Source organism: Gadus chalcogrammus, chromosome 18, assembly GCF_026213295.1.
Source record: "Gadus chalcogrammus isolate NIFS_2021 chromosome 18, NIFS_Gcha_1.0, whole genome shotgun sequence".
NCBI lineage: Eukaryota > Metazoa > Chordata > Actinopteri > Gadiformes > Gadidae > Gadus > Gadus chalcogrammus.
Window position 1 is genome coordinate 10,451,999 of NC_079429.1, and position 23,846 is coordinate 10,475,844.

Consider the following 23,846-nt stretch of genomic DNA (forward strand, 5'->3'; position numbering starts at 1 on the left):
GGCTAACCCTGATTCTAAATCTGCGCGCCTTTTGTTGACGTGTGTGAGCGTGAGGTGGGCTCATCACTAATTGCCCCCCCCCCCCCACACACACACACTTAAACTGGTGTTTTATACGTGTTCCGTACAGCATGAAGCTGTAATAAAAAATGAATTATTGGATTTAGAGATTATAAGCAAAGTATCCTTCTATGGACAATTAAAGCACCATGCTCCTCGTCGTTTTGTATTTATTTGCATGCCAAACTGTGGCTTAGCTTGGATCGGAACTGCAATGAAACGGCTCCTTGAAACGCCAAATAATGCTACAATCACCACAGGACCCCGTCGCCATCTCCTTCAACCTAGGTATAATACAATGAAGTGATCAGTAAATCGCTAACTATCTTCATCTTGGTGTTACGAGTCTGTATGCTGATGTGGTCGTTGCTGCTCGGAACTAACTGGCCTGTAACGTTATTTCTGGAGCTATGCCGCGGAGCGATGGTGAGCCAGGTAGGCGCTGCATGGCATATACTGTGTTATGCATTGGATTGTTATTTGATGCTTGTTGCGTTTGTAAATCCAAATCGAAATCCGAAACTTTGAATCGACATTAGGGGTGTGTGTGTGTGTGTGTGTGTGTGTGTGTGTGTGTGTGTGTGTGTGTGTGTGTGTGTGTGTGTGTGTGTGTGTGTGTGTGTGTGTGTGTGTGTGTGTGTGTGTCATCCAGCCTGTGGTCTGTTCAGTCTGTTTGCTTACGTAGCAACTGTTATTCATATTTTGAGACGAGAGCATGTATTGCAATAACTGGTGAGGGATGTGACGTGTTCATGTGTGTGCACACATTTGGTCTGAACGCTCCTCTGTCCGTTAGATTAAGTTATTTCAGTGTCGTTAGGCTCTGTCATTATTTCGTGTGTGTGTGTGTGTGTGTGTGTGTGTGTGTGTGTGTGTGTGTGTGTGTGTGTGTGTGTGTGTGTGTGTGTGTGTGTGTGTGTGTGTGTGTGTGTGTGTGTGTGTGTGTGTGTGCCACATTTGAGAGGGAAACTTTTATTTATTTATTTTATCACATTTAATCTCAATAATCGCTGCTTTGCTTTTACAGGACATTCACATTCCTCATTTCAGGTAATAAGATAGAGCAGACAGTGTTTCTCCAAGCAACGAGTACTAGTGACACTGTGCAGATCCGTAGCTGGCTCGGTAATGGTGTCATCTCTCATCTTTATGGGCCTTGTCTCTTCCTCGATTTCAAACTTAGCAAATGTTCTGCTCTGCTAGCCCGGCCTGTAACATTATTTTAGCCACTGGTTTCTCTGTCAAAAGAGATTATCTCTCAATGGCCATTTTATACACATATCTGTCTCTGTAGCACTGAAAGGACTTGACGTGTTTTTAGATGTTTCTAGTTTTTTTTCTTTACTTGTGGTTGTATTGACACGACTTGGTCTATACCTTCGTACAGTACAGCAATATTATGAGTTTTGCAATTGAAAACAGCATGAGAAAAGGTTCAAATCTGTTTCAAATTTCTAAGCCGTATACCTTTAATGATCCGTGAGAACGGTGCCTCACCCATACCCTAGGGCTTAGAGTGTATGGACTCATGAAAAGAGCCCTGGAAATCTATATGGGCACCTGGATGTGACCCATATCCATATTTTCTCACCATTATAGATTGATTGCAAGTATATCACAATATATTGTGCTATATTATTATTATTTCTTATGCCATTTCTTATCCTTCATTTTCTCTTCAGTATCTCCTTTATCTGCTTCTGGCTGGTGAAATATAATCTTTTTATCACAAAAGATCAAATAATTCACTTCATTCATTTCTTTAACGTGTAGCGTAAATTGCCGTATTTCATGACCAACTGAAAAATCATTTGCGGTTTTAATCCCAGGCCCTTTTAGGTCCCTCTCGCTCCTCAGGGCCCCTGAATCATCTGGTCATTACTGCCCTTGCGAGGCCAAGGAAAGAGTAATATTCACACACACACACGGTTAAAAGCACCACAAGATATCTGATCTCATTATTTGGTAATTGAAATTGTTATCACTCGGCACTAAGAACACACAGAGCAGAGGCCATAGATTTAGAGATTGAGGATTGGCAAGTTTTGTTTGCAAGACCAACGTGAAAATTAAACATGAGGGGTGTTATGCAAGCTTCAGAGCAACAGGCCATTTTAAATGGGAGCCTTGAAGAAATACATGTACTAGTATTTAGTTATTGGGTCAAAACGAGATCCAGCGTGTTTCCACCGATGTGGGTTGGGTGCTAGACGAGCTGTTTGAAGCCAAGCGTATCTGTAATGGACAGAAAAGCCCCTGCGAGGGCATCAGATGGGTTATTCACATGAATGTTGAAATCCCCAATAAGCAAAATATTGTCTGAGTATGTAGCCAGATCAGCTGCAAAATCAGAAAACTCATCAACAAAAAATGAATACGGTCCTGAGGGACGGTATACTACAGCTAAAACGAAAGAGTCTGGAACTCGTTTCGCTTCTCGGGGAGCTGTGGTGCAGAACGCAAGCACCTCAAAGGATCTGAATATATATCTATTCTTTGGCTTTAAATTAAGCTTAGAATTAGATATCAGGGCTACTCCACCACCTTTTTAACTTCTCTAGATACTTGGGTGCCACTGCTAACGTTATTGGGTGGAGTAGTTTCGTTTAGGGCTAGAAACTCATCTGGTTTTAACCAGGTTTCACAAAGGCCCAGCATGTCGATCTTATTATCAATAATTAGATCATGGACCTAGAGCGCTTTAGATGAAAGTGACCTTACGTTCATGAACCCTATTCTGAGTCCTTCCATTTTATTATTTTCCGAGGTAGCCTATTTTCCGAGTCTGAAGAGGTGAGGATGCCACGGTTTCGACATAATGGTCGCGGCCCTCGCCTGCGGGTTTTTACACCTCGAGACAGTGCGAGGCCGCACCACCGTACATATAGGTACAGCGTTAATTTCAGAGGGAGTCCGGTTAACACTCAGCTCTGGAAAGATTGGTGCAATAGATACTGGTTCAGCTAACCCATCTGCTGTTCTAGACTCTGCAACATAAACTATCATGTTGCTAGCTGGTTTGCTAAACTCCTGCAACCCAGCGTGCTGTGAGTGGATGAGTCACACCTGGCTAAGACATCTATGTTTTTTGACATAATTGAGGCGCCTAACCCAGTAGGGTGTAGGCCGTCTCTCATGAGCACACCAGGGCGACCACACAGGGAGGGCCAGTTATCTATGAAACCAAAGCCCTGCTCTGAACTATATCGTGTCAGCCAGCGATTTAGGGACAATAATCTACTATAATGCTCATCATTACCCTTATCGGGTAGAGGGCCAGAGAGAATTAATCGATGCCGACACATCTTTCTGGTGAAGTCACAAAGCCTAGCTATGTTGCTTTTTGTGACCTTGGTTTGTCTCGTCCTAGCATCGTTGGTGCCGACATGATCTACAATGTTGTTGAAAGTAGTGTCGGTGTTTGGTGCATCTAATCTAACTCTGTATGTGGAGAATAAAGATTAAAGAGAATATCTAAACTTAAGGCCCACAATGCAGAGGACTTGCTCTGCAGCCTGGAGTCTGCTCCTGTTACAACGGCTTGAAACAGGATCCGATAATATCAATGACTAAGCTTATTTCCACTTTGAAACCCATGTATACGCAGACATTTTAGACACAATTTAGCAGAATATTCATTGATTGGATCAATAGCTATTTTTGCCTTCACAACAAATCTCCACAATCATGGCGATCTGCTATGAGAGTCATTTTCAAGGAAAACAACAGAACTACGAGGGATATTCATTCAGGATTTTATTCTGCCATCTGTCACATTTGAGAAAGAATGTTCCAAACATTGTGATACTAAACACCTTGAAACTATGGTTTGTTTGTGTACTTCTTGACATACACATAGCATATTGGTTATCTATCTATCTTCCTAAGTAGTTTGTTAAATCATGTGACTGTACCCTGAAGAGAGAGCAATAATACATTTGATTTATAACTGTTTGTACTTTGTGAACTGTACTGTCTGTTCCTTTACCACTGTTGTCTTGCTCTCTCTCCCTGTCTCTTTACCTCTGTTGTCTTGCTCTCCCTGTCTGTCTCTCTACATCTGTTGTCTTGCTCTCTCTGTCTGTCCCTTTACCTCTGGTCTTGCCCTCGCTTTCTGTCTGCAGTTTTTTCTGCAGTTGTTTGCGATGTGTTTCTATGTCGACGCCCCAGCACAAAAGGTTGCTAACTAGCAACCACATGACTCTGATCTCTGGTTGGTTGGCTCACACTGTGTGTGTGTGTGTGTGTGTGTGTGTGTGTGTGTGTGTGTGTGTGTGTGTGTGTGTGTGTGTGTGTGTGTGTGTGTGTGTGTGTGTGTGTGTGTGTGTGTGTGTGTGTGTGTGTGTGCGCGCATGTGGTGTGTGTGGTTAGCTATCAAGTAATGCTGAAACAGGTCCTAACCTAACTTCCGAATAAAGGTGTGTGTGTGTGCTTGTCATTCAATACAGCTTAGCCGGCCTTGAGGTTTGAGTGACATTTTGCAGCATATCACTTGGGTCTGTTTGAGAGGTTCTTCAAGAGGACAAGATGGCACATCAGTGAGTGTGTGTTGTTTTGATAGAGAGTGCTGCATGTGTGTCTGACCTGGAGACCCAAATGAGTTTACGTAACCCGGAAGCCAAAGTTATTCAGGCACTCACCCACTAAAAATAGCACATGGTATTGTTTATCCCGCAGAGAAACTGAGCCTGGAGCCATGGTACCCCGATGACCACGCTCGTGGTTGGTTGGCCAGGTTTGGGGGGTGGGGGCCGGGGGGGGGTTGGAGGTGGGGGTGGCCGTGTTAGTCAGAGGAAGGGCGGGGCCGAGTATGGCTCAGGGCTCGTGTTGAGTCAGACAGTTACTCAGATCTCCCACTAGCCCATCAGGGAACACCATAACAACATAACTCATCGGTCCCAGGCAACGCAGGAGGGTAAGCCCCATGTTTTTCTCCCTGTTGCTTTACACACATTGTAGCGAGGGGAGAACGAAAACAACTGCCTTATGGGATTAGGAGCACACAGGGAGACCTGGTTTGGCAACTCTGAAGGTACTCTGTAGGGGATTTCAAGTGCAGACATTATCAGGAGAGAACTAGACCGTTTATAAACCCTGTCGATTTTGACAAAAGTTCAGAGCGCTACAGAGATGTGCGTGCGGGCAGGCGACTGTGAATATAGCTCTGTAAATCAGGCGTAGTAGTAGTAGTATTAGGAAGTAGCAGCAGTGGTAGCAGTTATAGTAGTACTAGTAGATTCAGTCGTAGTCATAACCAAGGGGTAGATTATTATTCTATTATTTAATTTAACATTGGTAAGTTATTTGGATCAAATTATTATTAACAACGGCAGCTTGGCAAAGGGCACAGCTTTAGGGAAGGGGATAGGGACTGAAAGAAATGTAAAAAGTTTAAAGACGGCTGCGCACAGTACTTGCATATGAGATAGAGAGAGTTTTTATTAGGATAGTTTAGTGGCTAAGGTATGGTTTTGATGCCCAGGTCATTGTTGACATCATCAGCCCCCATTTGTGACGGTAACGACCAGCATCTGAATTACTGTATGTGGCTTTGGGGTAATTCCTCTGCTGAATCACTAAATGGTAGAAAAGCTCTCTGTTTTGTTCCTCTCTGTTCAACGATTCACGTGTTGAGTCCTCTGATGCAACTTCTTAGAAGCTGAAACAGAAAGAGAGAGGTGTGTGTGTGCAGTGTGTTTCCACTGCAGGGTGCGGTGCGGTTCGGTTCGCCTCAGTCCGGTAGGGAGGGGGCGGTATAGCCCAGCTCAATTGCGAGGTCGCGTTTCCACCGCCGACAGTACCCTTTATGGTAGGCCGGATGTCGATCGCTGTGGCAGCTACGTAAACATCGTAAACAACGTCTTCCTCCCCAAGAATGCAGAGGAACGTCTCCACCTCCTTGTTCCACCTCCCATGTCGCGTTTTACGCGACATGTTCATTGTAAGGAATAATACCTCGAGGCTACTGTTTGTTTGTTTTTATCCCCACGTCGCCCGGAAGTGACGGTTCTGTCTACCAATCAACGGAGGGGGTGTGTAGCTCGAATTATCCGACACCCTTTCAGGCGTCTCAGTACCCCAACGGAGGAGTACTGAAGACGAGGGCAAAACGAGTACGGCTCAGTCCGGGTCACGCCCACTTTTGGCGGTGGAAACGCAATCCGTACCGCACCTTTGCGAACCGAACCGAACCGTACCGCACCCTGCAGTGGAAACGCGCCATTAGTGCGCTTGGGAGTGATTGTGGGGATTCCCATGTCGTTCCGGTTTTCTGACACAATCTCTGGAGTTGTTGAGCTGACTGAAGAAGAGCTTCACAGTCTCTAGCCAGCTAGCCCCTTTTCTATTTTACATTTTCGTGTGTGTGTGTGTGTGTGTGTGTGTGTGTGTGTGTGTGTGTGTGTGTGTGTGTGTGTGTGTGTGTGTGTGTGTGTGTGTGTGTGTGTGTGTGTGTGTGTGTGTGTGTGTGTGTGTGTGTGTGTCAGTGGAGGCTTCTCCATTGAGGAGAGGGAGGAAGATCCTCCTTAACATTGTTGAGAATAACATTCTTTAGATTGCCCAGACTACTGTAATGAATTAATGCCCTTAAATATGACTTTAATGCCTTTGAATATATAATGTTAGTTTCCCTGGGTAAAGGGACATTAGCACTCCCTATCGCCTATTGACAATTACTTCAGGGAGGACGTTCCTCCCTCAGCTTCCATTGACTCCCATTCATTTCCCTGAAAGTACTGGCGGCCGGTGAATAACATGGGTTTCAATGGGAGAGAGGAGGAAAGTCCTCCTCTGAGTGGGTGTGACCTTAATGATTCACGCAAAAATCTATTCGCGCTGCGCAATTATGCCTCGTTTCCACATACGTACATTCTCGTATGCGATCCAACCGTCTCCGACCGAAAGTCCATTCATTCCTATGTGATTCTCCGTAATGTCCGTTTTTCCTCCGAGACTCCTCCCCTCCCCTCCCCCAAAATTTCAGTCCGGTATGTCCGTAATATACGTTCAAAAAATGTAATAAGAAGGATCCGTCGCTGGTGTTGCCAGATTGGGCAGATTTCCCACCCAATTGGGCTACTTTCAATCTCGTTAGGCTGGAAAAATTTAGCCTGGCTCCGCCCGCCTAAGTACTTCCGCTCAATTTGAATTTCCCTTCAGTACTAGGTCTGGACCTGATGTATGTAATTTGGTTTTCTGCGCTACCACAGCGTGCGCCCAATCAGCGAACAGAGGGCGTGTCTGAGAACAATGACGATAAAGTCATGCGCCAGTTTGAGTTTGCCTTGCTATAAAATATTGATTTACAATGTGCAATTTTTCCCTGATAAATTAAATTCGACGAACAAAACCTGCATCTGTCGTTGACGGACATTTTCGTGCAGACGCGCAAGGTGTTTGGTTTGTGTACAACCTGCGCGTGATTCCCGGTGCATGATATACGTCACAACCAAACGTTAGCGATTGGTTATGGCAGATCCAGAGTGGCACTGGGCAGATCCAATCATTTTAAACTTCAACAGACACCCGCCTTCAAGTGAGTTAACGTTTGTCAATTGATTAGGTCCAGACTCTCTGTACAAATGAAATGAAATGAAGTGAAGTACGAGAGTCTGGTAGAACCAGGCTAGGAAAAATTATCATTGGGTGGGAAATGTGCCCAATCTGGCAACGCTGTCGATAACAAACCCGCTCTGCATTGCCGCTCAGTCGAAGAGACGCAAAGCAAGTGAAATCATCTGAACGATAGCGAGATTGTAACATTTGCAAATAAGGTGTACAATGGAAACAGGATATTGTTCATGTTTTATTACACAAAGCATTCCATTCATTGAGTTACAGTGCTAAGTAAGCGACCAAAGAAAAAGGTAGACCACTTCCCAAAATCGAGATCACCAAAAGTAATGGCAACGTCAGTGTTGTGAGTGCTACATGGTTTGCTAGGTAGGCCTACTCATGGCTTACTGGTATCATTACTAGCAATCGACTGTATTGCTGTCCCTCTTTGCTCTTGAATAATGGCAAATCTCCAAAGTGGGCTGTTCATGGTTTCACTGATTTGAAAAATCTTAATAGGGCAACCAAACGCCACGACAAGAGTCAAGATCACATTGGTGCTGCTTTCCGAATTTCCTTGCTAGTAGGCACCATGCTTATAGATCAGGTTGTTTGAAATGCTGTTCTTGTTCTTTTACTAGTTTGTTAGTGACCGTTCTGTTTGGTATTGTGGAAAGGGTGTGGTAAGGGTGAATGATTCAGAGCATGATGCATTTTAAATGGCATCACTTTTGATCTTGAGTCTTTTCTTAAAACAATTGTAACTGAAGAATAACATAGCTAAATAACAACCAATAACTTCAGTAATTGAGGTCAAAAATAGGCCCAATGAATTTGTAATTTACTTTTACCAATCAAGAGTAGGCCTGACTTGACTAATGGGCTTTGCATCCTTTCCTTCTGCCCTTACAGTCCATTTCAAAGACATGCTGCCCACCAGCTTTCAAATTACAGCGATGCCACTGGTGGCTTTGTATCAATTTTATTCACATAACTATCCCTCCCTCACATTCTTAAACCACCATACACCATACACCATACACCATACACTTGCACAACAGTGCAAGCAGGCCAATGGCAACCAGGCCACAGTCCTTCCTCCCTCACTTTAAAAACCACCAGCCACCACTGGTGTGTGTGTGTGTGTGTGTGTGTGTGTGTGTGTGTGTGTGTGTGTGTGTGTGTGTGTGTGTGTGTGTGTGTGTGTGTGTGTGTGTGTGTGTGTGTGTGTGTGTGTGTGTGTGTGTGTGTGTGGAGATATTTTCTCTGTGACAGTTGAATATGACAAGGTTATTTGAGAAGCTGGGGTGGAGGTAAGGGGGGGAGGGTAAGGGTGTGCTTGTCACAAGACAGGAAAGACAATAAAAACCTAGGGTTAGGTTAGGGTTACTCTAAAAAGGAAGTGAGTTGTTCCAAACATTCGTGCAACAAACACTCTTGAGAGAGACACACACACACACACACACACACACACACACACACACGCACGCACGCACACACACACACACACACACACACACACACACACACACACACACACAATTATTGAATCTAAGGTCTGTCCTCCTACTAAAACTTTATGGGATCATAGATCAGAAAGTTTATTGCTGCAGCCAGAGTTCAAGGTAAGAACCTTCTCTCGGGCAGCCTCTCATTCTGTGACCATATGAACCCATACCGTCATGGCCATCTCTTTATGAGGTATTGTGTCTAGGACCGATGACCCTTCTGTAGGCTAAGTAGCTCACAATAGTTGTTGAGTATAAGAGTTTTTCACGGGTCTCACGCCATTGCAGGAACACTACTTGATTCTTCAAGGACAGCAGATTTGCTAGTTTGTGAGATGGGAAAGGTAGCAAGGAGACATTGAACAAAGGTGTCCTTGTGGTCGTAAGACCAGCTGTGACCTGCTGGGAAAAGCTGAAAAGGATAGACGGAGTAAAGCCAAATAAGAAATGTTCCATTATAGTACGAAGGAACTACCAAAGATATCAAAAATACGCTGCTGCCGTTTGTACTTTAACTCTAATGTTTGAAGCTCTTGTGTGCCCATTACAATAACTAATAATAATAATTCTGTTTTGTTATACTACAGTGACCATTGTATTGGTTTGTAGGGAAGGGAGTAAGAAATATTCTCCATGGCACTAAAAATAGCATTGTTGACACCCTCCAGTCCCACGTTCTCTAAATGTAGATCCTCCATTCAGATAAATAGGAACCGCATGCAACACCGTGACAAACAAGTAGACAAGAGGACAGAGGGCTGTATCTGGGTAAATACTGACATCATGAGCACCCGTGAATATTACTGGAGTGGATGGCGCGGGGCCCTTTCTTAATTCAGTTCAGCAGAATTCTACGTTTTTATTAACTTTGTGTATATCACATACATCATATATAGGCATTGCAGAAAAAGTTGTGTGAGAAAATATTGATATTGGTTAATCTGACGTTATTTTTGTATCACTATTTAGTATCTCCTTGGCCTCGCTTTGGGAGTTGTGTCTCTCTCTTTAGTCCTACTGAGGTTGAATGGAAGGGCTGATCGGGTCAAATCCGCTACCGTGTCAACGGATCATTTTATCTAATGGCTCAGATCAGGTAAAAGTCTTTAGTAATTGACAGATTAAGGGTGCTGGGCGAATAACCCAGTTAATCCCATTAACTCAAACCTTTGCTCTTTAAGAGGTCCCATGTGTTTTTATATGGCTGAATTTAATATAGGCCTTTGGAAGGCTCTTTCGCAAATGCTAAACTACCAGTATGGGACTGTTTTTTAACTTCTTTGAAGTGTAGATGTTGAAATTACATTTAGAATCTTGACGTCAAAAGATTGTAATTCTACAAGAAAGCAAAGATATGGTTGATGTTATTTTTTGCATATCAGAACACAAATTAACAAGATCTCAGTGTCTCTTAATCTCCACGTTCTGTATTTATTCTGATTAGGAATGCAGCAATAGGCCTACTCTTTGTTCTGTAAACAATAACAGCCTCGTAGAAAAAGATAACTCGCATACACATCAACGTTGGCCTAAATAGCCTACATGCCAGCCAAATACTGTTCAGAATCACAAAGCAAATATATCAAATTCTTACCCACCCTCGCCTCGACAAACTTTCCATTCACTTGCCCTTTATTCTGCTACCCTCCTCTTCTTTCTTTTTTTAGATTATTGTCTGGAGAACAAATCCATCCTTTTTGCTACACAGCCCATATTTCTTGTGTATTGTTCAAAGAGAAACCCAGTATTCTCTCCTGGCCTGAATTCTGTATGATGATGGGAAAACAGAAAGACACATGGTAAGACGAAACGTTCACCTCCAGGCTCCGACTTGTGAGTAAATAAAGGGAGTCGTCCCGCCCCTCTCTCTTCAGTCTGGTTAATAGTTCCCCACAGCCTCCGACCTGTGAGTAAATAAAGCGACTCGGTCCACCCATCTCTCTTAACTCTTGTTAAGTTTCCTCAACCCTCCGATCTGTAAGTAAATAAAGGAAGTCGTCCCGCCCTTCTTTCTTCTCTCTTCACTCTGGCTAAATCCCCCCCTGGCTCCAGCGAGAGGGTCGCATTGAAAGCGCGGCACCGAGCGATATACGAGCGGACAGCGAATGGCAGCGATTTAACACGGTGATTTGTCGTTGACTCGCTAAAGGAAACTCGACCAAGAGATAAGGATATAGACATTTCCACTTTCACGTGTTGTTTTCTTGTTACGGTGGAATTGTAGCAGTCCGATAGAGCCATCGACGAGCAAACGAGCAGAGAAGATAGGACAGTCGGACAGGGCTGTGTTCACTAAAGTAAAGGGCTGTATTATATGCTTATGGCACACACCCTTTACTGAACAGCTGGAGCAAGTAAGTCACCTTGTGATTTCTGTTTGGTAAATATTGGGATATTTGGATTAGAAAAAAACTACTTTTTCAAAGTGTTCCTTGATAACGGTGTGCTACGCAAACGGGAGTCGACTCAGACTGGTGACTTACGTTATTGAAAGAACATTTAGTCTGTTTCTAGTATTCGGATGGTTTCGTGTTTATCGAGTGTTGAGAAAAATATTAAAGGCTAGGTTCGTATCCGCATTAAACGGCATGTTCTGTCTGACAGCGACACCGCATAGCGGTCCTCGGAATGCCTCGTCTCGGAATTTGCGTAACGTGATGCAACTAGTTATGCTGCTAGAGAGGGTGCGATTGTCTCCCTCCCTCCCTCCTCAAGACATTAGCACTGTTTACGGTCAATCCTAAAGTACTTTGTTTATACAGACACGAAAAATGTATTTTAACCATATAGGCCTACTACGGGTCTTCCGATTTATGACCTTGTATTTTGGCGTTCACAGTAAACCACAACAACATTATGAGAAGTATATTATAATGAGTTGCAACTTGGATGGTTCTCTGTTGTAAAGGGTCAGGTGTTTGTCTGAAAGGGAGTTATATGATTTCAAATGTTTTCAGTTCGATTTGTCCGTGTGATATTATTAGGAAGGCCGACTGTTCTGACCTTATCTGTTACACCATTGTCATTACTATTAACGAGTTTCATAGAAGTCTTTAGTAATGGGCCTAGTATCCATTTTCGTTCTGTTATTTATAAGCTTTGTTACTGTCAGATTAGTTCTGAACAACGATGTGGTGTAGGGAGTCAATACTGGTATCTGTGTCTTGATACTACAGTAGCCTTCCCTAGGCCATTGTGTCAGTGTTTTCTAAATACACATTGGTGTATTTAGAATTGGTAAACAAGGGATATTCCAAAACTTTTAGATATAATTCTAAACTATTTGAGCTCTGCAATATATGTAAATAGGCGTGAATGACCACGGGGGATTGGTTTAAAATATATTGTTGATAATAAAAGTAATATCTTGGTTATGTTAATACTTTATTTATTGGGTTTTTTTTGGTTTACGTTCGTTCCCTTAATGTGTCCCTCCCCCTCTCCTCTTGCCAGGTGAGTCATCATAATGAAGGTGTCTGATTGGACGGGAGAGGATGTGGTCCGTTGGCTGGGCGACCAGGGCCTGCAGGAGTACTGCGACGCCCTGCGGAGCCTCAACGGACGGGCCCTGCTGGACCTCGGCCCGTCGGACTTCGCGTCGCCGCCTCTCTCCCGGGTGACGTCGGACGGCGGCCAGCAGCTCCTCGAGCGTGTGCAGACCCTGCGGCTGGAGCACCACATCCGGGCTCACAAAAACGTGCACAACGGACACGCCACCTCCAACGGCGTGAAGGCCAACGGGACGCCCGGCCTCTCCGTCAAGGGGGACACGGGGGTCACCAACGGCAACGGCCCCCCGAAGCACAAGACCCAGCCGGCCCAGAGGAATGGCGTCCGCAACGGGGCGCTCGTCGGCAACGGCTTCGCGGACGACCGCCACCACGGAGGCAACGCCTGGATCCAGATCCCGCTCCCCGCCGCAGGCGCCACGGACTCCTCCTCTCGCTCGCCGCTCCCCGAGGAGTGGGGGCGGACGGGTGTGGCGGTCCTGTACGCCGTGACCTGCTTCGTGCTGACCACGGTGATGATCTCGGTGGTGCACGAGCGCGTGCCGCCCAAGGAGGACACGCCCCCGCTGCCCGACAAGTTCTTCGATTGGTTCGACAGGAAGGAGTGGGCGTTTATGGTCTGCGAGCTCATCGGATTGCTTCTGCTGGCGCTTTGGCTCGTCAACTGGGCCCTCCACAAGCACAGGTAAGGATGTGTGTTTGGGTGTGTGTGTGTGTGTGTGTGTGTGTGTGTGTGTTTATATTTCTTCGTTGTTCTAAGATATTGTCTGAAACTTTTGTCAGTTCGTAGTTCTGTCAAACGTCTTCATAATTACCGCCTTGAGATCCATCCAACGACTTTATCTCGTTCTCAATTAGTTTGGATAAAATCCTTCTCGTGGGATTGGAAGGTTGGGATAAGAAAATAACTACTAACTGTGACGTCACACTTTAGTGCGTCATTAAGTCACTCCTTAAGAAAAATGTCCAACCCCCCCCCCCCCCCCACGTCCGCCCTACTGAACATAAGTCCTTTTTCCATCAGATTTTCAAGCGAATTAACTCTTAAAGCGAATTAATTTGTAGCGACATAAGAAGCGCCTAAACGGTTTTCCATCGACAGAATGATTATAGCGAATTAAAATTGTGTCACAATGCCCCGTGTTGAAGCGCATTTTTCTGACCCGCTAGATGATTTTCCATCAACAATGCGCGTGCGCGACATTCTATATCGCTTCAGCCGTTTTCCATTACTTTTATGTCGCTAGAACTTTCCCAAAACCACCTCTGCAGAGCGAATTAACTTAGTGCGACAAAATCGGCGTTAGAGCGATATAACCCTTTTTCCATCACATATGTCGCACTAACTTTTGATGCGCATCATTTTAAAGCGCATTATCTTTTTGATGGAAAAAGGACTATAGAAGGTAGCGTCTCAGAAAGCCATCCTGCTTTAATAAATAATAAACATATGGCATCTGCTCGGAGCCCTCGGTTCGAGGACACACACAGTGACGCATCAAAGGCCTTATTTATTTACCTTTGGATAAGGCCAGATGTGACTTTTGACCCCTGCATTCCTCCCCCTTTCTATGTCTCTACAGACATATATCTATATCCATCTATCCTATATATCTCTATCTCTCAACCTAGTTCCACATCTCTATCTAGCTCTACATCTATTTCTACTTTCTGGCTCTTTCTGCATCTATCGCTACTCTCTCTGCATCTATCTCTTCTCTCTCTCTCGCTCTCTCTCTCTCTCTCTGAAGCTAACTCTCTGTCTCTCTGCATCTATCTCTACTCACTATCTCTGCATCTATCTCTCTGCATCTATCTATCTCTCTGCATCTATCTCTACTCTCTGCGTCTATCTCTACGCTCTCTATGTCTCTCTGCATCTATCTCTACTCTCTGCGTCTATCTCCATGCCCCCTTCTTCCTTTTTCTATCTCCCTTCCCTTTCTCTCTCTCTATGGCCATGTTATCTCTTCCGTACGCTCTTTCTCTAAACTTTACCACTTCCTTCTCTTCCTTCTTTCCTCTGACTTGCATTCATTCAATACATTTTAAAATACTTGCATTTAAGCAGAAAAGTGTAAAAAAATAATAATAATTAAGCCCTCTAGCTCTGTCTCTCTCTCCACCCCCAGGTCTATCGTGGGCCGTCGGTTCTTCTTCATCATCGGGACACTGTACCTGTACAGGTGTGTCACCATGTACATCACCACGCTGCCCGTACCTGGCATGCACTTCAGGTGCGCCCCCAAGGTAAATGGACACCTCTCGATAGTGCCCTGCAGGGCCCCTGTGTTGTCGCTGTTGTGCTATTCTTGTTATTTCTCCTATGTGTGCGCTGTCACACCAAGCTAATGAAAAATGTGGTTTGTAAAGTGTTGATATTGGATAGTGAGTTTGATGTTGTTGTTGTTGTTGTTGTTAAACTGTTGTTGAGTTTAATAATAACAATTACAATCACGAAAAAAACACTGTTTTTGTGCAATATTCATTCATATAACCTGATCGGTTTGTGTTGCGAGACTAAACGGAAAGCTCATAGTATTCAGCTGACAATACACATGATTCAGCTGGTGACAGAGTGAAATGAACTGGTGAGAAGGGGTAAATGAAGGGATGACGAGGGGGTGTGGTGAAAGGATGAAATGATCTGCTGAGGGGGTAAGATGAGAGGGTGAATTAGGGCCGTATGAAATCCTTTTTATTTTTTTTCCAAATTCCGTTTTATTTTTTTCCAAATTCCGTTTTAATTTTCATGAATTCCGTTTTTACACTTTAAGCAATTTAAATCATCAAAACGAGTGTCAAATAAGTGCGAACGAATACAATTCTTACAATTTAATCAGATAGAAGACTACATTTAGTAAAACATCCCAACATTGCACTGTTTTTAGTCCTTCAAATAAAAACAACATGACATAAATAATAAAGTGCTTATAAACTCATTTTTTATAAACTCAAATTGTGGTTTGATGGGGCGTGCCCTGGCGATGGCGTTCATTGTTTTTTATATGGATTTTGGACTTCAAGTGGTCATCGCACGTATCTTTGCGTTTCCAATCGATAGTATGTTGACATATTCTACAAAACAGCTGATCACGTGACCTGAGTGATAGAAGTGTTTTGGTCTTCTTCGGCTACTTGTTAGGAGCGGGAGCGGGACCTATTGTTTGCATTCCCGCCACCTAGGCTGGAGTGGTGGACCGGGGATTTTTTTTTACATTTTTGTGGGAGTGACTGCTAAACATTCAGTGACGTTAATGTCACCTGTGTTGTTCCCCTTTTCCCTCGAAACTGAATTTCACCAAAATAATGGCGTATTCCGCTGCATTCCGCTGCATATTGTAAATGTGATGCGAGATGTGCCTTGTCGCTGTTACATGTTATATGTGCTGCAGAACAGGAACCTGCTGGAAATCAGTTATTTTACTGAGACAGGACCGCCTTAAATTGTAACTTTGTAACTTTTAATACTTTCCTGTATAATTGAAAAAAAAAAGAAAAACAATTATCGGTAGATTCCGTTTTTATTGTCCGATTCCGTGATTCCGTCCGCGTTTTCGTTATCGTGGAAATCATAGGGCCCTAGTGAATGGGCCTTCTCCCAGGTCTGGATCTCTCCAGGGACCTTGACCCCAACAGGGTCCTAGTTTTCCATCTAGCATTTCCCAGTTAAATGTTAAACATGAAACTGTGTGAGGAGGGAAGTGGAAAGAAGTTGTCATGGGTATTGTGGGCTATCTGTGGGGTATTCCACGAACGGAGGTTTAACAAACACTGAGTTAACGCTGAACTCTAGGTTGATTGACCCTGTGCCGACTAACCCAGAGTTTTGGGTTCCACAGCAGCGGTTATGCATTAGTTCAATCAACTCGCGGTTGGTTAACACAGGGTTGTGCGCGTCCACGCCAAACCTAAAAAGACGTGATGTATGGATCATGGAAACCCTGATCGAAATGGCGAAACGGGCTGCTTATTTTAATGAAATGGAACTCCAGGTTCTCCTGGAGAGCTATGACGAGGAGCAGGACACAAGAAAAGGGAACGCTAAAGCCTCTACAACCCGGAGAACCAAAGCCTGGCAGCGGATCGCTGACCGCGTAAATGCGTTAGTTATACGTCAAAAGCATGATCCTTAATATTTGAGCCATGAATCTATAAATATCCCAGTTAAGCATTCTTAACGTTCCTACCACATAACCCTTTCCTTCTAAAAAAATATGTACTCCGATGGCTCCCAAGCGGTCAGCGGATCAAGTAAAAATGAAGTATAAAAACATACAAACATTTTTTTTTAAGCCATTCGTGAAAAGGCTGACAGTCGGCAGACTGGATCTGGCCCTCAAATTGTCTTGACCCCGGTGGAGGAGCTCTTAATTAACATAAATTCAGGGTGTCCTGGCAAGGAGGGGGTAGCTGGAGGTACCTCCTCAGAGAGTCATGGGCCATGTGAGGGTACCCCACTGGTTGAATGCAGGTTTTTGTGTTTTCTTGTATTTTAGATTTTGTTTGCCTTCGAAGTAACACATGCAAACCGTGTGCGTGCCACAGCGCATATGTTCCAAATGTTTCTTTTTTTGGTAACTGGGTAGAAAACCTAAAAGTGACAATTCATCAACTTCACAGATCAAAATGGATTAGTGCTTGTAATGAAGCCGCCGGCTAAGATTTTTTTTAGAAATGTTATTGCGCTTAGTATCCTGCAGATTGCACTCCTACTCGCCTTGCTAACTAACAACTTTAGCTGGAGTAAAAAAGAGGAGATTGAATTTTACCGTACAACATGAAAGCACGCTCGCTCAGGCAGCTGTGCGCTCACCTCACCAATGTACACAAGACGCGTTGTTTGAGGATGTTGTGCCTGTTTTTCTTTAGGTCCCAGGCCATGTTAATTTGTTATACTGTAGACTCTAACGGTGAGACCATACTGCTCTGCACGCACGTGTTAGTCACTGCTCACGAGCGCAGCACATTGGGAGTTAGTTATTTTTTTTACATTTTACATTACACTCATTTTTTACTGTAAATGTATTCTAAAACACTCAAAGGTTCTGCATTCAATTCACATATTCGTCAAAAGTGGTTAAAGTATATTTAAGGTATCAAAAACTATGTTTTATATGCTTTTTTTTGTTTTGTTTTTAATCGTAATTTTTCTCTGAAAATAATCGGCATCGGCACTCAAAAATCAATATCGGTCGGGTCCTAGTCCGTTAGGTCTATTTTATACTTTATGTTGTAAGTGCCTCTCGGCAAAGTACTCAGACAATATTGCTCTTTGTATGATAGGAGGCCGATAAAAACCTTGGATGGGTCATCTGAAAGGACTGAGATGTGCTCAGCATCTCCAACATTATAGCTAAAACTACCATTTGCAAAAAACGGAGGGCTACGCAAATAGTCTGGAGTGAACTGAGGCCAGGTCCTCGATTGGTAGTGTTGGCTATTTAAATACATTAAAGATTTGCGCGAGAATCTATATCTCCAGCAAAAAGTCATCCGATATGCCAAGATTTCGAGCCGTGGTTTTATTAATCGCTCCCGGTGGATTGCACGTATAATTTGCGCTCCGATATCAGCAGTTCTCTCATCAAAAGGGCATGTCTTTGTGGACACATGAAATCTGCGGTGAACGCCGGTGTAAATACCCAAAACCGGGTTATGTTTCAAACTTAACCTGCGCAAAACCTGCTCCAACCAGGTTTGATTCAGAGCATATGTTTCTATAGTAACTAACATACCGTGTTCATTTTGGAACGGAAAACCTAGGGTTACCGCAAACCGTGGGTTAACTTACTCGGTTATGTGATAAAACCGGTTTTGTGTAATACCCCACTGAACACATTCACACATCAACCACTAGCAGTACAGACTAGAGGAAATAGATTTCAATGACACGTATTCGAAACAAAAACCTTTTTCCTGTTCGGTTCGCAAGCCTGTGCCAGCTCAGCCCAACCTAGTCCTATATATATCTCCATTTTTTTTATTTCTTTTTTTTACATATTAACAAATATCTAGATCTTTACATCTTTAGCTAATTTACATTTATTAGAGACTATCAATAGAGTGTTTGTATGAGAGAGAGTGTGTGTGATTGGGTCTGGCTGTGCTCGTGTGTGTGTTTTCTGTTTACTAGCTCAGGAAGCCAGCAGTTATCTCCAAAAGGCCCCTTATGTGCATGTGGCAGACAGCTACAGGCTTCCTCCATGGTACAGCTGACCTCGAATCCATGACCAAATGTCTTGTCTCTTGCCCTGCCTCCTGCCTGCATGATGTCAGTTAAAAAAACAACTGGACAGTCTCTTTCCGTCTCTGTCACACCGCCTTTCAGTTCTGTAATATCCCACACCCTCTGCCTGGACGTACCAAAATCATTTAAATCGGGGCATCGTCCCAACCCTATTTTGAACTATATGCCAATCACGTTCAAACAGCACCTGAACCGAATCTGAATCTTAATCAGAATCTGAATATGACCTCAGTGTGGTCGTGGTGGGTCCTTGAAATGTGTCGTGCAGGAAGTGTATGTAACGTAACGTTGCATTAGTCATAACATCCGGTGGTTCAGAGAAACGCTCGTATGGATGACTCAGATCTTCCTGGAGTCTGTTTGACGTTATGCTCCCAGTGTGGCTTCACATCCCCCCCGCAGCTCTCCTCCTGAGGGCTCCTCTCCAAACACAAGTGGAACCGCTTTGAGCCTCTCCCTCACTTCCTGTCTGGCCCTGGGCTCATGAACCCCGGGGGGCGCCTCAGGAATGGTCCCTGACCTGAGAGCTGTGAACGCCCTCCAGTCCTGATGTGAAATGTTTCGGAAAGAAGGAAATGATTTCATAGCCCCTCTTCCTCTCTCTCTCCCTCTCTCTCTCCCCCCTTCTCTATCCCCCCCTCCCTCCCTTTGCCTTTATTTCTCTCTGTCTCACTCTCCACCTTTTCAACGTCATCTATCGATCTTTCTGTTTCTCTTTTCCCTCTCTCTGTCTCTCCCTCTCCTCTCTCCTCCGCAGGTGATGGGTGATCACATGTCCCAGGCTGGGCGGGTGTTCAAGATGATTGCGGGCGGGGGTCTCACCATCACGGGCTCCCACCACATGTGTGGCGACTACCTGTACAGCGGCCACACCGTCATACTCACCCTCTGCTACCTCTTCATCAAGGAGTGTGAGTCACCACTGTAAACTCAACCTCGCCCACTTCCTCCACACACATTGGTAATCACTGTTCACTCCTATCTATTCGTCAAGGAGTGTGAGTTCACACCGAACTTCGTTATTCGAATATAATTCGAATATCAAAAAATAAATCAAAATTCGAACGAATATTAGGCAGCCCTTAATATTCAAACCTGTTAAGGGCAGGCCAAGAGGGAGAGACGTCGGAGAACCCAACGCAGTCTTTTCATAATATTGTAATGACCACAGAAGAGGCAGTGAATGAAGTATTGATTAGACAGCGATTTATTAGAAACCTAATAAATCGTTGGAACACGCAAGAACGGTAACCATAGCAACGCTGGTAAACAAACCTCGCGAAGCCCAATCCAGGTCTTACTGAAGGCATTTAATGGTCAAAATATTATTAATAAATATTCGAATATATTCGAATATTAATGTTAATAAACAAACTAACTTCGAATATGATTTTTGGGCAAAAGTCAAAGCCCTAGTTCACACCCACACACACACACACAGACACAGACACAGAGACAGACATGGAGAGATAGACACAGGTAGTCCTATTTCCTTGTCAAGGGGTGTGAGTTGCCACAAACATGCATGAGCAAACACAGACATAGTCAATATACATTATGTACACACACATAAGAGCACTGTACAATCTTCTTTGACTTAGCATAACCAGTTTAGATGTTTACTCTTTTCTTCATCCCCCGGATATTTACAGTCGGGTTTGCATTTTGATAAAGTTACTTTACCTGTATTTGCTGCCTACCTGTTAGATAAGCAAACGTATCACAACTCATCGTTACCAGGGATTGAGAGTTTTTAGTTTTAGGCTGCTACCACCCGGAGTTATGATTGTCGTGTACAGGGTCTTGGGTTACTAGAGCGTTACTGATCTGTTTTTAAAGATTAACCTCATGAATTATCTTAAATAGTTAATGGTTGACTTCTGTTTTACGTGCAAAAACCTCCACAGCACAGCAGGTTATTTGAATTATTCCCACAGCGCACCTTTGGATTGGTCTGTGTGAGACACCTAGTGGTGACAGAGTGCAGCACACGCTGTTTACCTGCACCTCTCTACCTGGGGATACAGCCCCTGTATCGCCAGGTAGGCCCCGCACCCACCCTGTTTGAACCCCTGTGTTGTGATCGGTTGTCTGTGCTGCAGACTCCCCCAGGCGCTTCTGGTGGTGCCACTGGCTGTGCTGGCTGCTGTGGGCTGTGGGTCTGTTCTGCATCCTGCTGGCCCACGACCACTACTCCATAGACGTGGTGGTGGCCTACTACGTCACCACACAGCTCTTCTGGCTCTACCACACCATGGCCAACCAGCAGGTAGTGTGTGTGTGTGTGTGTGTGTGTGTGTGTGTGTGTGTGTGTGTGTGTGTGTGTGTGTGTGTGTGTGTGTGTGTGTGTGTGTGTGTGTGTGTGTGTGTGTGTGTGTGTGTGTGATCATACTATGATGGCGCTACATAGGGCATGACAAAACAACGTTTGTGATTAAAGTTTATCAATGGAATTCCATGATATAGTAGGACACAAAGGACGTACTGAAGTAGCTCTGATTAGATATATGACCTCATACATGACATTTAATGGGTCTGGTGGGACTGTAGGGTCACCACGGAAACGGATAAGAGGGTCGAACAGACGGTAAGGAAATCTGTCGAGTGAACTACACCTAAGGGTGGATTCTGCCTCCAAAACCCTCAGATGATTATTCTGTTAGATGTACAGTCTGCAACTCGGCGTCACTAAGATTCAACCTCTCATCTGGTTTGAATAACGTCTTCTCTTGAAGCCACCATAACCTCATTCCAGCCACTGCTGTTCCCCCTGTCAGGCCCTCAAGGAGCACTCCCCGACCAACTTCGTGTCGCGGGTCTGGTGGTTCCGCATCTTCCTGTACCTGGAGGCCAACGTCCAGAGCACCGTGCCCCGCCACTACCAGCTGCCCTCCCTGCTCAAGAGGCTGCTGCGGAGCCAGGTCCGCTACAGCCGGCTGGCGGACAGTGAGTGCCCCTGACCACCAGGGGGCGCCAGAGGGAGGCGGCCCAGGCGGGCGATGCGGACTATAAGGACACGTTTAACGGGGGAGATTAGCAGCCGGTCGACCAAGCGGGCGGACAAGAAGGACGGGTAGGCTGACAACGGGCCGACAGACGGACGGGTGTTGATAATGAACAGCAGGGAATCCGGACACATTGACTACTTACGATAGAATGGACAGACATGACGATTATGGACGTAAACTCCCCATGGTTGAGGAATGGATCACAGAGAAGATTGACGGATTGAACCTTAACAGCGCTTGTGCCACGCCCTTTTATCACCATGCTCGGATTAGAACCTCTTACCACGGAGAAATTGGTGCCATGTCTTTCTTACCCTTTTTGTTAAATCCCGTTGGGACCATAGAACATGCTTCTGGCAGTATGGGTGCCATGTGTTGCTCACTGGGATTGGAACCTATGGCCCTCTGACCTGACCCGCAGAAGCGCTATGCGAAGAAGGATATCATTTAAGACAAACTAGCACATTTCAATAAGGTTAACCTCCAAGATGGACACAGGGTTCAGTTCATCAGCCAAACTGTATCCCTCACCGTCTACAATCACAGAGCTGAGAATGTTTTCTAAAATGAGTGGACAAACGGGAAAGAAAGGGCAATCAACACTCAATACAAAGTGCCATTTTCGGCCCGAGTTTGCCATCTTTTTACTGTAGGTGGAAGTCCCCCATAATTGTGTCGTTTTTGTATGTCCCCAGTTAAAGAAGCACGTGTCTCTAAACTCCCCTTCACTGTGGCCTTTTGCTTCAGGCCTCAACATAATTCAAACAGCAGAAGGTGTGTGATTCCGACCTTAGATCCAAAACCTATATTTGAACTAAAGTAATGGCCGCAGTGAAAGAGTTCAGCGGTGAAGTTTTATGCAAGTATTTAAAATGTTTGATAAATTATTGGTGTAGCTCTACTTTACATAAATATGCTATTATTATGTCATGGGAAAAGTTAGTTTCATTTCACAGGTGGTGCTATCAAAGTATTTAAAACTCCTCAAGTTCAACAGCTTTGTCTTGAACCAAATATCTCCTTCACAAGATGTCTCAATAAATACTCACTGAAGGGTGTTTTCAGATTGGACTTTACATTCAAAGAGCTGATTGGCTGCTGTGAGTCAACAGTATAGCCCACACCTGTTCATTTCAAAGCCTTTCAGGTCCACTACGTGAACAATCCTTTACATGCACAAACATGTGGCTATTCCTCTGGCCCACCGTTGAGCTAAGCGATACTGCAGACTAACGATTGGACAAAATCGAAATGTCTATTGAATGTCTGCCCTGGGTTTAGACACAACCGCCACTTTAAAAATGTCCCAGCATCAGAGAGCACAACACTGGCGCCACAAAGGAACGCCTTCACTCCTGGCCGGTAAAGTTAAGCATTGTATATGTGTGTCTTCTGTTTACACCAACCAACAAAACCTACATAGTTGTTGTTTTTGGCCCGTGCAAAATAATCAGTTGTATATTTAATTTTGTAAATCTGTCTGGATTTGAATTGACTTTCTCCAACTGCATTTCAATGGCCTTCAATTCAATTGCAGTCATTACAAAAGTTATTAAGTGAAAAGCACTGACTCCTCCTACCTTCATGTCTAGTTGAGCGCAGACATCTCATTGGCCAGGTAAGTAACACCATCATGTCTTCAATTTAGTTTTGTCAAACCTCTTTTTTTTTTGTTGTTTGTTTTTTTAAGAACTGAGTATGAATGGTAAGTTATGGAGTGGTTTTCTTTGTTTATCTGTTACAGAATTTATTAAAAATGTTTTTCAGTTAATGGTTTATATGATTCATAGTCAAGAGAGTGTGTGTGTGTGTGTGTGTGTGTGTGTGTGTGTGTGTGTGTGTGTGTGTGTGTGTGTGTGTGTGTGTGTGTGTGTGTGTGTGTGTGTGTGTGTGTGTGTGTGTGTGTGTGTGTGTGTGTGTCTGAAAACAACATATTCTCTTATCCATATTTGATAAT

At 44.3% G+C, this 23,846-nt stretch overlaps 1 protein-coding gene across 6 annotated transcripts; it reads left to right on the top strand.

Moving 5' to 3' along the window:
- Positions 1–87: 87 nt before the first annotated feature.
- Positions 88–23,769, top strand: LOC130370903 (phosphatidylcholine:ceramide cholinephosphotransferase 1-like). Of its 6 annotated transcripts, XM_056576450.1 has the most exons (7): positions 88–348; positions 469–495; positions 12,576–13,316; positions 14,764–14,881; positions 19,639–19,792; positions 20,984–21,150; positions 21,659–23,769. In XM_056576450.1, the coding sequence occupies exons 3-7, from the start codon at positions 12,589–12,591 to the stop codon at positions 21,839–21,841; spliced, it is 1,350 nt and encodes a 449-aa protein (XP_056432425.1). In that variant the 5' UTR covers positions 88–348; positions 469–495; positions 12,576–12,588; the 3' UTR covers positions 21,842–23,769. The 6 variants fall into 6 exon arrangements, with proteins under 6 accessions (XP_056432425.1, XP_056432423.1, XP_056432424.1 ...); XM_056576448.1 differs by lacking the exon at positions 469–495 and having other exon boundaries at positions 94–348; XM_056576449.1 differs by lacking the exons at positions 88–348; positions 469–495 and adding an exon at positions 4,887–4,975.
- Positions 23,770–23,846: the final 77 nt, after the last annotated feature.

Excerpts from the sequence above, each read along its gene's own strand:
- LOC130370903 (XM_056576450.1), top strand. The coding sequence starts at position 12,589 with ATGAAGGTGTCTGATTGGACGGGAGAGGATGTGGTCCGTTGGCTGGGC. Across the intron at positions 14,882-19,638 it reads ACTTCAGGTGCGCCCCCAAG|GTGATGGGTGATCACATGTC; the intron begins GTAAATGGACAC and ends TCTCCTCCGCAG. Across the intron at positions 19,793-20,983 it reads CTACCTCTTCATCAAGGAGT|ACTCCCCCAGGCGCTTCTGG; the intron begins GTGAGTCACCAC and ends TCTGTGCTGCAG.